Below are 16,812 nucleotides of genomic sequence, written 5' to 3'. Positions count from 1 at the left end.
TTTGTAACCAAAATACAGCAACAAGCTTCATGAATATTAATGTGTGTAACCAATAAAAAAAACATGCAGGGAGAAAGCAAGTTGAAGTGGGTTGGAAACAACAAAGCTGCTGCAGGACAGGAGTGATGTGATGGATGGAAGGGGTCCTGGTGATGATACGAGCCACAGAGTTCTGGACACATTAAAGCTTATTAATGGATTTTTGAGTAAGACCAAAAAGAAGTGAATTACAGTAATCGATCCGAGCAGTAACAACGCTGTGAACAAGAACGGCAGCGGCGTGTGGAGTGAGAAAAGGACGGAGACGATTAATGTTGCACAATTGAAAATATGCAGACTGAGTAACATTATTAATGTGTGAATTGAAAGATAGAGTACTGACAAGGATGATACCCAAACTTTTCACAGAGGAAGAAACGGAGACCGGCAAGTTATTGATCGTAATAGATAAACTGTTGGTCCTGGATAATGTTGATTTAGAGTCGACCAAGAGAAGCTCAGATTTGTTATTGTTGAGTTTAAGAAAAGTAGAAGTGAACCATGAATTTAGTTCGGCTAAGCAGAGGGTGAGGGAGGATGGGGGGAGAACAGAATCAGGTTTAGTGGACAGATAAAGCTGGGTGTCATCAGCATAACAGTGAAACTGGATATTATATTTATGAAAAATGTGTCCAAGCAGAAGAAGGTAGATAATGAAAAGAAGGGGCCCCAGGACAGATCCCTGGGGCACGCCAGTGACCAGAGGAAAGGGCTGAGAAGTGAAGGATTTGAGTTGAATGAACTGAGTGCGATCAGACAGGTATGATTTAAACCAGGCTAGTGGAGTATGGGAGAGACCGATGGAGGCTAGCCTACTGAGAAGTACAGAGTGAGAAATAGTGAAATAGAAAGCAGCGCTCAGATCGAGGAGAATAAGAATGGAAAGTAAACCGGAGTCAGCTGCCATAAGAAGATCATTGGTTATTTTTATAAGTGCTGTTTCTGTGCTGTGGGAGGGACGAAAACCAGACTGGAACTGTTCATACAGATTATTATTAGTTAAATGTGAGTGGAGTTGTGTGGCAACTATCTTCTCAGGAATATTTGAAAGGAATGGTAGATTGGAAATAGGACGGAAATGATCAAAATTACTGGGATCTAGACCAGTTTTTTTTTCACTATTGGGGTGATGGCAGCAATTTTGAGGGAAGCAGGAACAGTTCAAGTTCAAGTTCAAATTGTATTCACCACATGCAGTGGCAGGTTGCCCTGCAGTGGAATGAACCCGACCCCCGACCTTACACACACGACACAGACATCACATGGAGATACAAGTCAGAGAACGGTTGCATTACAGAAAAAACACTGAAATATACACTACAATGGGAAAGTACAAGAGGAAAAAAGAGACCTCTGCTCATGCTGGGCTATAGAGGACAGCACGAGAACAGGAAACAAAAAACTCCTCTGCACAGAAAGCACATAAATGTCCACAACACAACATTATAGAGCACATGACAAGCCACAGGGTTGGGTAGGGGATAAGGAGTAATCCCAGGCAACACAGCAGCCATCCTGCCACTGCGCCAACTCTCCAGCGCGGGCCCAGACCCGCCTCGTGTTCCAAGGAGGCAACAAGCATCGAAGGCATTGGAAGGGGAGGGGGGATGTGTGAGTGCTTATCAGTGTAAGTGTATGTGTGTGCGTGTCCATAGTTTAGCTGAGACAGTGTCCTCCGCCCTATCAGGCTAAGTAAACAGTCTACCAGCCAACCCAGGTGGCCTTGCATGGAATGGGAAGGAACAGACTCAACACCGTTGTTATCAGGGAGTTTTTGTTCAGCTCCAGCCTTGAGCCCACAGCTGGCGCCGAAGGGGTAGCCGCATCATAATGGTGATTTTTCTTTTACAAACAACTCATGAGAATTTCAAGCTGTTTTTAACACTCCGACACTGGTCTCTCAATCTCCCGTTGGATAGCTGCGAGTTTCTCCATGATGTTATTTACCTTCAATTCTGTGGTCTTTTCAGTCTTTGCTCACAGAGCAGATTCTGAGACCTCACGACCGCAGCCAACTGATCCGCGATGTAATCCAGCTTCTGCCCAGAGGTGTTGTTCCGAGTGGATTCTTCCCTGATGTAATCCAATATACGCTCAGAGGTGTTATTCTGAGTAATCACTGCAGCCGTAAGCGCCTCCAAGGTCTTAACCATGCTGCACTCAGTGAGCCCTTTCTGAGAAGCCGCACCTCGATCGACAGTCCCGCCAGGCACACGATCCTCCATTTCTGCCACCCGTCCATTGTGTACCCAGGTTCTCCCGAGCCCAGACTGGGAAAAGGGTGTCAATAGCATTCAGAGACCAGTTGATCAAATCCATAATTCTCTTTTAGGTTTTTAGACACAGACTGTGAGAGACTGTTCCAGGGAAGTGAAATACACACGAGACAAGACAAGGACACAAGAGGCTAAGCAGGGAAGATAAGGGGAAGGAGGAGAGGAGAAAAGTGGGACCGCCTTCGCCGAGAGCCAAACGAGTTCCAGTGGTAAATGAAGAATAGATGATAGCAGATATGAGGGGAAGCAAAGAGGGCAGACAGGCCTTGACCAAAACTGTAGGAATGGGGTCTCGCTGGCAAGTAGAAGGTTTCGACTTACAGATGAGATCTGAAATATCAGTAACAGCAGAAAAACAGTGTGATGGGAGAGGAATCACAAAGGAAGAGCTACAGGGAACATTGGAAACCAGGTCTTTGTGCATTGTGTGAATTTTCTCAATGAAAAATAACATCAGAGAATCACAGAAGGAAGATGAGTAAAGGTGAGCAGGTAAAAGATCTACTGACCTGAAAGAAGAGTTGGACAGTGAAAACAGTATCTTGGTTAAGTCATCATTTGAACAGATAATGGTGGAGCAGTAAGCAGAAGCTTTTGTTGAGCAAATAAAATGTATTTATTTTCTTCTTTATGCTCACACATTCAGATTTTCCCCTCAGTGGTTTCATTCGTGTAAACATTGGATGTTTAAACATCTCTAATTAGAAAAACAGCTGAAACTAAAGTGTGTGTTTCCTTAAACGACGTCACTTCCAATCTGTTGCAAGATTTCTCTGCCTGCCAACTAACAGCAGTCAGTAAGATATTTACCCAGAACGAAAATGAAAACCAGAGAGCAGAAAAGTAAAAAAACAAAAACAATGTTGGGGTTGGCCCGGAAGCAGAGAGGAGAAGAGGGTCAGAACATGTGGACAGTATGAAAATGGAGGAGGTGAAAGAACTTCTCTGGAGGACGGACGTGTTGCTAACAGTGGCAGCTTTGAAGATTGGCTGCAAAGGCAGAGTTTCTCTGGAGACTTGGAGGCAGACAGGAGCCCTCCTGGGGCCTGGCTGGATAACTCAGAGGTCTCAGACAAATAGAAAGGAAAATCTTTAGGCTCTCTGGCTCTGGTTATACAGGGATACCCGGCTGGGGTACACTCACTGGGGCAGTGTGTCCACGCTCAAACTCCAACCAGTTACTGGGGATGCCCCTGGTGGAGCAGTCCCTGAGCTGGAACTGGTTTCATTATGGGACCTCTCACCTCTGACAGACCTAGCAGCAGCATCAAGGTTTGAAGGCTGCCTGACTCAGACTGGGCTTGGATGCTGGATGGCTCAGGTTACAGGGAGACACACTTCCACAGCCACCTCGTCCAGCTTATCCAAGGGAACATCAAGGCGTTCCCAGGCCAGTCAAGAGATCTAATTTCTCCAGCTTGTTCTGGGTCTATCCAGTGATTCTACCATAGAAGCATGAACAGGTGGAGACAGAGGCTGCAGCCTGACTGCTCATCAGTTACCTGCTGAAGTTCAGGGTCTGGCTGCTGCGCTAGTTATGGTGTTCTTGATTACAAAAGCATCACAAGTAAACCAGGAAACACTAACTAGAACACACAGCTGGAGGGATGAGGGAGATCATGACAAGTGTTGGAGTGACTTTGTTAAAAATTGTCATTGTTGTGCTTCGAATTGTGAACCTTGTTTAAACTGCATGATTGAAGATATTCTTGTTTCTATTCTCCTCCCCTGCGTGTAGGATGGTGGGGGAGGCTACAGCTATAGTGTTCAACTGCAGGCACATTCCATGTAAAGATTCTGGTTTCCTTATTTGCTCAGGAACGTCCACTTCCTGCCCTTTATGGGCTCACCTATGATTGTATATGGTGGACCATTAAGGGGGTTAAGCCATATACAGGGTGGGGGGAGATGACCCTTTTATGAATACAGATGTTGTTAAATGTTTGTAAACATATGTTGTGTAGCAGGAAGTCACGTATACAGAGACACACACATACAAACACATTCACAGAGTGTGTTCTCTGAATAAAAGGCTGCGAGGGAAGTTTGGAGTTTGGAGTTGGCTACGGGCGAGCTTGTGTCAGTTCTGGGAGGCAATCTCCCCTTGCAAGCAAACCGTACCAGTGGCTCTTGTGTTCTGTTTGCAGTCTCTCGTGGTCTGAATCCAGCAGGGTCGTTTGTTTAGACCCAACAACGAGCAACACAAGGGAATGCTAACACATCCTAACACAGGAAGAGGGTGGGGACACAGAGGAGGGATGATAACAGAAAACCTGAGGCTAGATAACAAACTAAGACCTGGGGACACAAACAGAGACACAACAATCATAACCAAAACTTCACCTCAGAACATGAAATGAACCAGAATCAGACGTCAAACACAAACGCTGGCTCACAGACCAGGACCATGAGCCTCTACACAGAAAGACTCCACCCAAAACAGGAACTCTCTATCTGAGAAGTGATGGTGCTCACCACTGCAGCACCACGCTGCCCTGTTAGTTTCTGTGCTGGTAAAAATAAAGATGAATAGATAGTTCACTCTGACATATTTCCTGTGTCACAAACACTTCTTCTCTCTGCTGCTTCTATGTACTTACAGTTTGTAGAAGGCAGCGTCTAACAAAGCCGTGTTATTATAAACATACTGCAGCTGCTGAGTTAAAGCTTATTATCTCTGTGATAGAAAATATTAAAAACAAAACTTCTTTCAGTGTTTTACATTCATGTAACTGAACTTCAGATCTTGTTGAATGTTGTTTTCATTTGTACATAACTGACAGTTTGACGCCTCCTGACGTGTCAGAAGAACTGTGACCTTTCCTGTTTTACTTCCTCTTTGTTTTCTCTTCAAAGCTGTCGGACTTAAAGACACAGACAGACGGTGAAGCTGCTCAAATATCTTTCAGCTCAAAATGTCTACAGAAATTCAAAGTGTTGAAGATTTCAGGGTGAAATACAGCAGAGGGTCCCAAGAGGATGGAGGAGTGAGAGAGCAAAGTGAGGTGGAGGTGTTAGATGATGGAGAGCAGCACCCTGACGTCGGCCTACAAGAAGCTGGTAAGCAGGAAATCATCAAAGTGACAAAACCAAAGAAAATGTTGATGATGAAAGTGTTGTTCAGTGTCTTTTAAAGCTCTGATATCCGATATTAAACCCGATTCTTTTGTCCCCATGATAGAACAGAGAAAACCGACTCTGTGTGTTAAAATATTGATATTTCTTTTATTCAATCATCTTCCGGAAGAGAGAGACCTCTGCACAGCTCAAACGCCAGTTGCAAGAGCTCTCTAACATTAGAATCATAAACTGTGCTTCATATAGGTTTTATTTTGGTACTTTACACATCACACATTCTCAAACATTGCTTATATGGCAAGTTCCTCATTTCAGTGTCTTAAATATTAATATGGCTGTGCACTAAAGCTTCCTGTTTTTCACTTAGTTTGTGAGTTAAAAGTGGCCTTGCTCTACAAGCCTTTATTAAAGTACATAAAACAATATAATCAGCAGATACACATTAAAGATATTTCTCTTAACACCGACCACTTTAAGACATGTTAGTGTTCGTGTCACATGTCCCCAGAATATGTTTCCAGTTTCAGTCCAAACTGGCACTTTTGTAACAAACTCGACTAATTTGTTTGGTAAATCTGATTTACTTCATTTCTACTGGGATCATTCCTACAGTGAGGATTAATAAAAAGCTCCAAAGTCTCTCATTAGTGCTTCATAAACGGATTTTTGTTTTATCTTTGTAGATGTTCACACCGAGAAGAAGCTTCCAGCTGTGAGAAGAAGCTGGTTCAGAGCTTTTGAAGTGAACCTGGGAGTGCTGTATCTGCTGATTGTGGTGGGAATCATGACACGCTGTGAGGAATTTTATTCCAATATGTTAGATGTTTGATTTTAAACATTTGAAGTGAAATGATTTGATGCTGCAGACCTGATTGTGTTTATTTCCTGTTCCCACACTGCTGTGTTTCTGTTACTCCACTGGAAAACACACAAACAGCAAACTTGTTACTGTAATGTTATTGTAGGGTCTACCTCACAACATAAAGCACCTTGAGGCTGTTGCTGTGATTTGGAGAAGTAAAACTGAATTGAATGATTAAGACAACGTGTGTCCTCCAGTTGGACAAACCTCAAACACCTCATCTAAGTAGCACACAGGTGTAATCCTAGTCAGGAGCTTTCAGTGTGGAGGAGCTCCAGCTCCTTCGGCCCTGCCGAGAAATTCGGTCTATTTGGCAAATCTGATTTATCTATTTATTTGCCAGTGATGCGAACCGAGGTCTGATCCTGGTTGTACAGGCAGCAGAAAGCCGACAGCAATGGTGGGACTGATACATCAGACTCCTTAATCACCCCACACAGGCCCAGCCAAGGATGTGGTTAAGTGTCTTCTCTCCACAAAACACTTGCAGACTATATGGGTAAAGTCCTACACATCCTTGAGAGCATGAAGAGTCCAGTGTTGCATGGAAACCACATTGTTGCTCTGAATTTGAGATTTCACAATTGGATGGACTGTCTCCTTCAATATTCTGACATAAACCTTCTTAGGGAGGCTGAGGAGTGTGATCTCCTGAAGTTTGAACCCACCAGCCCAGATTTACAAATCCAGAGGCCGAGTACCCGACTCTCATGTAATGTTGCAGAGGTGTGTTAACCAGGACGGCCCAGCAACAAAGTATGAATGAAATGCATCAGTTTTTCTGCGCAAAATGTAGAAATGAAAGGAAAAGTTAGTGAATGACATAAAAAGGGAAGAAGTGAAATATAAATTGTTGTTCATTTAAAGAGTGACTGAGACGTGGTTCAAACTTTCCACATCGACTGGATGAACCTCAACAGTTCAACAGTTTGTTTCTCTATAAGGCAACAGCAAGAAAACAAACTGTAACTGAGAAAATAACACTTCCTGGGTCGAACCAACTGTGACACTGAGGTGTGACTGTGTTTGTGCTTTTATGTGTGAACGTTCAACGTCTTTAGAAAAAGAAGAGTTTATACATTTTCTGCTTTATGCAAACTCAGTTTGATATTTTCTCAAAAACTCAACAAAGTACACATATTGTACAACACAGAGTTTTATCTGTAGTTAAGAGAAACACAAAATACAGTTAAGAAATTTTTATGCAAATTAATCACAGGGTCTGTGTTTCTTTACATGCTGCCACTTCCACTTACTGAATCCCAGCAGCCAACAAACATGCAGCTTCACAACCAGAACGTGTCCTTCTGCCACAGCAAATACAGGAAGTACCAAAAACTGCAGTTCTTTTAATGACCACTGGAGGCTGATGCTGAAAGCGAGTCAGTCCCCACAGACTCCCATGATTATATCAACAAAGCAGACAGGCAGCAGCATCTGCTGCAGACTGATGCAGGTGCAGTCACACTATGTTAGACAGTGGCCGTCTGTCATTGTGCGACTAGTTAGTTCACTTGGTGTATTAAGCAGGTAGCTAACAAGCTAATGTTAGCTCCATTCATCTGCTGGGATATATCAATTCATCTTTTTTTATTACATCAAATCACATCAACAGTTGCCTTGAGGTTCTTTATATTATCAGGTAAAGACTCCACAATAACAAAAACAACAACACAGAGAAAACTCCCAGCAGCTGCTGATGTTTGGATTTTAAGGTGGTTTGATTCTAGGTTTTAAATCAGTTGATGACCTTCAGCTGACCTTTAGGTCCTGGTGGAGCTGTGACAGACTTAATGCTGAATCAGGAGAAACATCACGCATCTGTGATGTGAGAATAGAGACGCCTGCAAAAGGACGTCTGAAAGCAGGAAAAACTGTAACAGGAGTTCCTGGAAGCTGCAGGAAGAAACATTTATTAATTATAAATAAGCAGAAAGAGGAAGTGTTGAAGCCTCAGAGCAGCTTTGACTGAATGTAAAAAGACATATTTTCAGTGAGAACAGGCACATGTCACATGAGTCAGAATCTATTCTTTCAAAGCATATAGATAACATCTCTGACTACAGGTGTAGAAATGCTGTTTGATTCTTCACCTTCTTCCTCCACACTGAAGCACAATTATTCTGAATCTTGTCAGTGGTTTTTGTTCACAGTTGATACGTATTTAGCTCATCAGATTTCCTGTAGTTCTAACACCTCCACCCACAGGACATGTTAAAGAACAATGGCTGCAAGTTTCTGACTCTTATTGATATTTGACAAAGCAGAGGAAGAAGATTATTTCTGTTCAATGTTTCACTCATTTTATTTTATTTTATTTTATTTTGATTTATTTTAGATGCTTTGAACAAGAGTGAATTCAACAAAATGAAGAACAGCCACACTGAGCTCCAGGATGAACTTCAAGGTAAGCAAACACCAAGTTCTTATATCACAGATATATTTGTAGAACATTTTAACTTAATTTGAATCTTTTTTTCTCTAAAGACACAAAAACCAACCTGACTCAGTTACAGAGCCGTTATGATGAACTGAGTAAAAACCACAGTCAGCTACAGGAAGAAGTGAAGAAGCTGAAGGAGAAGATAGAAGGTAATAAAGTTAACTAATAGAAAACATCAGTGTTACACAGTGATAACCTGATTGTGTCTTTGTTTTGAATCCTAAATGTTTGATGCTGTGTAACAGTTTCTCTGTATAAATGTAAGTTTCAGTTAATTATGAATAAGAGAGAAAACCTGAGTTTAAATGAAGTATTTACAGGGAAAATGACAGGGACCAAAGATTAATGTGATACAACATGACACAAAGTCTGTCTTTAAAACATGTGTTTGACTTTAAGAGAAGTGTGATGAAGGATGGACGAGATTTGGAAGCAGCTGTTACTTTAAATCCACTGAGAGGAAAACTTGGTCTGACAGCAGGAGAGACTGTCAGGATAAAGGAGCTGATCTGGTGATGATAAACAGCAAAGAGGAACAGGTGGGTGTGTTTGTTCATGTCTGTGTGATCTTTGATGGAGCTGACAGTCATCTGTTACTTGTGTTTTTGACCTGCTGTCAGTCTGTGACCTGCTTCCTGTTTCCACTCTGATGGATTTCTCTCTGATTTCTGCACAATGGAAGAAAAGTTTCATCACATTTATTCTTCCTTCAGACATATTCACAAGATGATGTCACCACAACAGAAGTGCTGAATTATGACTGGAGACAATATTTGTGTCTCTTCTCAAACAGGAATTTATCAGTGAATTTGTCAGTAGTTTCAGAAGATACTTTTGGATTGGTCTGGAAGCCAAAAACACATCAGGAGGATATGAATGGGAATGGGTGGACGGAGCACCGCTGACAGAAACGTGAGACATTAGTTTGTTTCTATTCCAGAGTTATTATTTAGAAGTGAAACATTGATGTTTTGGAAGATAGATCAGCAATACATGAGTTGAGCTATTTTCCAACAGCCCCACAAACTGAATGTAAAGAAAAGCAGAAATCCTCCTTTGAATGAACAGCTGTGCTTGAACTCTCTTCATCTGCAGTCTGTGATGACGTTCAGTTACAACAAGTCAGTTTGAAGAAATCAGGATTGAAACATGTTCAAAGCAGCGACCGACACATTTCACTTTGTTCAATTTGTCTTCATGTTTTTTGTGCTGTAATGTTTCTTTTCTCACAGAACAAAAACTGTTTCAGAGAATTCCTGTCTCTTCTTCTTTGGTGTTTGTAAAACTTCAGAACATATGAAGGAAGAAGCTTCAGTAAATATGACCTGATAGACACACATTTCAAAGTGATGTCTGTAAACAGCTGACAAAACAGTTTCAAACAGCAGAAAGTCAGCTCTGACTTATTTTTATTCTCCATTTTTACAGCAGGAAGATTTCATATTCATCAAAGCTTGAAAGCTGTTTTAGTGTGCATGATGATTCTCAGAGAAAAGTCTAAAGGAGGGAAAGTGGGCGAGAAACCTGGGAAAGAAATACAGGAAATATTGGAAATATTCCAAAAGAGACTCATATTTATATGAATGTGACAATAGTTATGAGTTTAGTCCAGTTTCATATCAGATTTGATCTCTCTGACAGGTTCTGGAGAAAAGGACATGAGAATCCCGGTTATGGTTACTATGGAGTCTGCTGTGATGATGATGGGAGATGGATGCGGTCATTTTATTTTTCTTATTCAAATACCTTCATCTGTGAGAAATGAGTTTGGTGCTTTGATGTAAATGTTTGAATAATCCAACCAAAGACACCTCACTATGAAATGTCCTGCATGAGCCTCAGACTCAGCTTACAGTCTTTACTTGTTCATTCTGCATCATATATTGATTACATATATTGTCCCTCTGTGCTCTGTGCTGTACAGTAAGGTTGGAAGTCATCCACACAAAACCTTGAAGTACTTCATTACTCTGTAGTTCCAGCAAATTGTTCTAATAAAAGTCAAAGTGCAGCTTGTCTTTACTTTGGTTTACTTGGTTTATTCATCAGTCTGTTGGTCCTAAAACTTCAGTAAACGTCTTCTTCAGTTTCTCTCAAACAGCTGAAAGTAGCTGCTTCTTACTTTTAGCTACAAATCAGGAACCAAGAGACTGAAACCAGCACAAATTCAGTTTGTCAAACTTACAACGTGTGAATAAGTGAAGATGAATCCGTTTAAAACAGCTTTCCTTCTTCTTCTTCACTTACATCAAAACACAACTTTACCTTCCTGCTTAGTTTGCAGCGAGCTGCCTGCACAGCGTTAACACACTGAAGGTCAAAGTTCATTTCAGCATGACAGAAAGGAAAAGTCCAGAAACAACAACCCTCACAGTGGACACGGTTAAAGTCTGTTGATTTAAAAAAAAATTTAGGGGGCCTAGAACTGAGCCCTGTGGGACACCCCACAAGAGAATAGCAGAGGATGACACATGGTCACAGAGACAGACACAAAAAGTTCACAGAGTCAAGTTCTTCTCTTTCAAGGCTCTATTTTTCACCAGAGCTACAGTATCCAGAGTCGTACGTAGTGAAGAGTCAAAGTTATTAACAAGATAATCGACCTCTGTTGGAGTAGCGTTCAGATAGTAATAAACGGTAGTAACCAGACCGAAAAGCAGCGGTGCTTTATTTTCCTGAGATGTCATACGCTTCAGATTCTAGCCAATCATTTTACCTTTCCAAGGATAGTAGGCGGGCCCAGGTACGTACGTTCTTTTAGAGCACGTTATTACATTAATGCATGTAAGGTGAACTAGCAAACACCGTCGTAGTTACATGCGGCTGTCTTCTTGTTTGATGGCAGATACTCCCTTCACCCTTCTGGTTAAAAAGGCTAAAATGACCAAAGAAAAAGTGGAAAACAGTTAAACATGAGAGGTTTTTGGACAAAGTTTATGTTTTTTCCATTGTTTAAGCTGCTTCCAGCCAAGAGTGATACCATATATGCCCTATAGCTGCAGAAAAGGCTAACATTGTTATCTTTTTACAAAAAAAAGCTAAACATGAGAGGTTTTTGGACAAAGTGTGTGTTCTCCATTCTTTAAGCAACGTTTAAGCACCGGCACCGTTTCAAAAGTACCGGTTATGCACCGGTATCGGATAAAACCTAAACGATACCCATCCCTACTCTCCACTGCTGTGTAATCAATGATTGTAAATGTAAATGTTATCAAGAAATAATCAGACAGGAGACGGTTTTCAGGAAACACTGTTAAATGTTCAGTTTCTATGCCATATGTTAAAACAAGATCTAGAGTGTGATTAAAGTGGTGGGTGGGTTCTTTTACATTTTGAGAGAAGCCCATTGAGTCTAATAACAGATTAAATGCCATGTTGAGGCTGTCATTTTTAGCATCTACATGGATGTTAAAATCACCCACAATAATTATTTTATCTGAGCTCAGAACTAAATCAGATATAAAGTTTGAGAAATCAGACAGAAACTCTGTGTAAGGCCCAGGTGGACGATAGATGATAACAAGACTGGTTTCTGAGTTTCACAGCTGGGGTGGACGAGGCTAAGCATCAGGCTTTCAAATGAATTAAAAGTCTTACACTTTCTTATTCTTATATTTTTTATTACAGAAAAAATAGAAACAAACAAATGAAATTTATATTTTTAAATGGGGAAAAAAAGAGTAAACAGAATAACTTTTTTAAAGAAAGAACACAAACTCCAACATCAGCTTTTGTCCTGAAAGAATTTTTCTACACAATCTTCAAATATTTGATGCTTTACAATCCATCATTATTATCAGTAAACGCCCACACAATGGAAGACATTTCAGGATTACAAGAAGAATTTGAGTCTTACAGCAAATATTTCACTGATTCATCCACAGACAGCTTCATCATGTGGACTGAACCTTTTACCGTAAAGTTCAAACTTAAAATCTAGAATATAATTAAAGCATCTTATCCAATCAATAAAGTAATCCTAGCTTGTGCTGAATAAAAGTAGAAATTACCTTGGAAACAGAACTTTTCAAATTAAGAGCTTACATGTAAATGCAAGAAAATACTGAAACACAACATTTTCCAGATTTCTGCCCTAAATTTCCCACAGAAAAAGTTTCTCTATTTTCAAACAAAGTTTCACTGCAAATGAATATTTAAGGCACAATAAAACAATAAATGTATTTACACAGACAGACTGTAGTTTTTGTAATCATCTAGAAGTTCACTCAATTTGGCCAAAAACTCATAAAAGCCATAATAAAAAAAGAGATAATCAGTTTATGCCACGCCCCCATTACAATGATCACACCAGAGTATCTAAAATCATTTAATTCTCATGAGCACCTGAGGTCTGGCTGTTTGTAAAGGTCTGATTCATTAAGCCAACTTACAGTGAAAGGGTTAAAGCACCAACCTTCACATTACATTTATGCTTTGTTTAGTATCCAAGCATTTTATTTTATGTATTCACTTCTAAATATTATGATTTTAATTATATTTCTCCTACATAAAAACATTATATGCATTAACAGACGTCACACTAAAACATTTTCTTCCACCTGCCTGGAGATGTTTCCTGCAGAGGCAGCAGGTGTGACTGCTGAGCTCCGCCCACTTTATCAGATGCAGACTTTAGCGTCTGCTTTGTGTCCAATCGGTATGAAACTATTCTCACAGGTGCATAAACCAGTGACAATGTTTCAAATATCTTTACAAACATGTTTTCAGATTTATGATTTACTCTAAAAGTTTTAAACTTATCAAAACTGACTCATAAATTTTGCTGTCATGAAGCTTCAGATTGAGGAAGCATGAACACTTTTAAAACCCATTTCATGGAAAGCTAAAGAACCACATTATACCTCAGATTTTTAATCTGTAAAGTGCAAAATAAACTATTTATATTTATCATTATTATTTTTAATTATTGTAGCCTGTATGCCAATAATCTAGTTCATGCGAGCCGTGAAACTTGATGTAGCTGAAGATTCAGGACGACTCCTGGGCCTGACCTTGTTTGTCAGAATCAGCTGCAGAGAGGAGCAACAGTATTATTTTACATGTAGAGTAACAGCAGGTTCTCAGTGAGGGATGCACCAACTTAAACTCTTATGTGTAATCACACTGAACTTTTTTTAACTTTAAATCAGTTAAATATAACAAAGACTTCAACAATAGAAACCTACTGATATTTATTAGAAAATGTAAAAGTCCAAAAAAATAAATAAATTAAAAAGTCATCACATTCATTTGACCTCATCTCATTTCACTTTAATCGGTCTTTACAGCTCACTGCTCTTATTTACACTCACACTAGTGTCTTCTTTCAAATAAAGTCTCTAAAGTTTGAAAGGGAACATAACGAGAGAAACTGAAAGACACACACACTGAACTTCAGGTAAGAAGTTATGACCTGCAGTCTATCTGGTCAGATATAAACCAAGTTTAGGTGGAGTTTATTTTAGTTGTGCTGACTTTTTACAGTCAGTTACAATAACTCGTACTGCGTGAGCTAGCATGACGGAGTTTCTATACAGCTGGGTGGTGCTATGATGTTACTGATGTTGAACTTTATTTTATTTATAAGGTTATTTAGTAGAGTTTCCAACCATCCCATACAAACGAAATCGTCCCACATTCAGAGAAAATATTACGCGTTTCGTGTTGAGCTGAAAAGGAACAGTTTGTCCCGAACTTCAGCTAGAATGGAAAAAGACACAAAGCTGGAGTTATTCTGTCGTTACGCTGCACAGCTGCCTCTTCCCCTGTCATTCTCTCCCCTCTCTCTCCTGTTGCAACTTAAATCATGAAACTGATCAATGATCAGCTGATCGGCTTTTCTCTCTTGTTTGTTTATCACTTTGCACCAGAAACAGGAAACCAGCGATGTCGTGCTAAACAACAGCAGCACGTTTGATCAGCTGTTGTTAGAATTGATTTAATATTAATTTCTAGCATCAGCTGATGTTTGCTGGAGCCACAGCTGTAAAGCTGCTGGTCATGATGGTTTGGATATGTGGTGAGAGGGAAACATGAAGATGAAACCAGGAGACGTCCTTACTGAATCATCAGAGCTGAACAGCTGATGGAGAAACAGGTTTACCTTTTAGGTGACATGGATGAGTTGAAGGGAAGTTATGAACTGTTTCTGTTTTCTAAGTAGCTGACAGCTGGTAACTGTGCAGGGGAGGATCTAGCAAAGTTTTGCCAGGGGGCCAGGTAGGGCATTAACAGGGAAAAGGGGGGCACAAAGAAATACTTTTCTTTCTTACTCTCATATAAAATATTTAGCTTTTATTAAACAGTTATCTGAATCTTACAACCAAAGTTTGTATATTAATTCACAATATTGGCTGTAGACCATTGTTAATCATTCAGAATAAAGAACAAAGAATAAAGTAATGCTACAAAGCGTGTTCATGCAAACATTGTTGGTCTGCCGTGGTACAATGGGACTTCTGCTCATGAACCTCTGTGCACAGCGTCTGCAAATCGGGGCTGTACGAAGTCACCTCATCTTTACACAAAACTGTAAGCTGTCATCTGTGAGGCGCGAGCGGTGTTTGTTTTTACCATAGTTCATGGTGGAGAATGGCTGCTCTGCTGAGTTTTGCTCTCTGTAGCCGTATGAATGGCAAACTACACTGATTAGCAGCGGCATAGGCACACTTTAAATTTCTTCTGAAATTTTCGCTTTCTATTTAGTACAATAATTCCAAATGTCATAATCATCATGTTCATTAATGTCTAACAACTTATTGATCCAGCTTTGCAAGACCAATATCAGGCTGGTGCATCCCTCTCCATATGTCAACTTTCTAATATCCTAAATTAACTCATTGTGAATCTGTGAAGCACATCTGAGATACTTACGAGAGATCAGTCAGAGACACCAAAGTCAGAGCTATCGTAATCACTGTCTTGGTCAATGGACACTGTGAAAGGAAAAAAAGCACAGTATTCAGCTGCAACATGAGTTTAAAATCAGTCAAACCAGAGTACAAAGTTATGTAACTTTACACACAAAAATTACACAAAAATATTACACATTGATACAACACGTTAGCTGAGAAAGACTTACTGTTGCTGCCTCTGAGAGCTTTGACTTCATCAGAGTCTTCATCAGCCTCCTCGTCATAGTCAGTGTCCCCTCCTAGAAACACACACACAAAATGTTAAAGTTCATCCTTTGTTGTATGTGCTGCTAACTAAACTAAACCAAACTTAAGCCACAAACTCATGTGATGTTAGTGATAATTTGTTTCTGCAATTCACTCAATTTGTCCCAAAACTCATCAAGGCCTTATTAACAAAGAATCAACTACTGTCACCCCATTACAATGATCACACCTGTGTACCTTAAATCCTCATAAGCTGTCCTGTGATCTCACAGTTTGTAACACTCATGTAATTTACTGTCTATTAATTTTATTTAAGATGTATTTTGGTTCTATGTTTTACTGTAAAAAGTATGTATTGTGATTGTAAGCCAAAAAAGGGACAATGGTTGAGATTAGAAATAGCTATAAGAGAGTGATATTATACCCCTTATGTCAAACTGAGTGATTTATGACCCCCTAGAATGATTTATGGTCATAGGAAGTAATAAAGTAATAAAGGAAGTTATAAAAATATGATATTCATAAAAATATGCTAGTTCATAGCTCATTGCTTTTTCCCCCTAAAAAGAACTAATTGATTATTTAAGTTTCTTATATATCAAATAGCATTCTTTTATTTTTTAATCCATTAAAAAAAAAAAAGTTTTTATTTTTTTTTATGCTTAAAAAACGCCATCTGGTGGTGGCTCAGTGTGTGTGCGAGGGCGCGTGCACCAGGCTGTGTGTCTGTGTCTCCGGACTTTGTGTGTCTCGGGCTCCGTGCTTATGTGTGAAAACGTGTTAATAATACATAGTAAAATAGTGAAACTGTTTAGTTAAACTTGTGCTTTTGTTCAGTATGCCCAGAAATACAGGCTGCATGCCTTTGGGGAAAACTTTATTTCAATTTATATGCATTTGTTTAATCCGGACAAGGAGATTTAGAATAAAACGCAGAATCGTGAAAAAAGAAAAAAAAACTCTGGCGATCCCTGAAAAACGCACCGCTGCTCC

General features: G+C 39.9%; 1 protein-coding gene across 1 annotated transcript; it reads left to right on the top strand.

Moving 5' to 3' along the window:
- Positions 1 to 5,172: 5,172 nt before the first annotated feature.
- Positions 5,173 to 10,463, top strand: LOC148096562 (uncharacterized). Its single transcript, XM_087834600.1, has 7 exons — positions 5,173 to 5,375; positions 6,077 to 6,187; positions 8,594 to 8,662; positions 8,743 to 8,847; positions 9,098 to 9,237; positions 9,492 to 9,610; positions 10,340 to 10,463. Exons 1-7 carry the CDS (start codon positions 5,231 to 5,233, stop codon positions 10,461 to 10,463), a joined length of 813 nt encoding a protein of 270 aa, XP_087690726.1. The 5' UTR covers positions 5,173 to 5,230.
- Positions 10,464 to 16,812: the final 6,349 nt, after the last annotated feature.

Source organism: Neolamprologus brichardi, chromosome 22 (assembly GCF_056152115.1).
Source record: "Neolamprologus brichardi isolate AB-2024 chromosome 22, ASM5615211v1, whole genome shotgun sequence".
NCBI classification, from domain to species: Eukaryota; Metazoa; Chordata; class Actinopteri; order Cichliformes; family Cichlidae; genus Neolamprologus; species Neolamprologus brichardi.
The sequence above is the reverse complement of the archived record's forward strand: the minus strand, read 5'-3'. Positions and strand labels throughout refer to the sequence as shown.

Bases quoted from the DNA above. Each gene is read 5' to 3' on its own strand.
- LOC148096562 (XM_087834600.1), top strand. From the start codon at position 5,231: ATGTCTACAGAAATTCAAAGTGTTGAAGATTTCAGGGTGAAATACAGC. The intron at 5,376-6,076 runs GTAAGCAGGAAA...TTATCTTTGTAG, and splicing joins CGTCGGCCTACAAGAAGCTG to ATGTTCACACCGAGAAGAAG. The intron at 8,848-9,097 runs GTAATAAAGTTA...TTTGACTTTAAG, and splicing joins GCTGAAGGAGAAGATAGAAG to AGAAGTGTGATGAAGGATGG.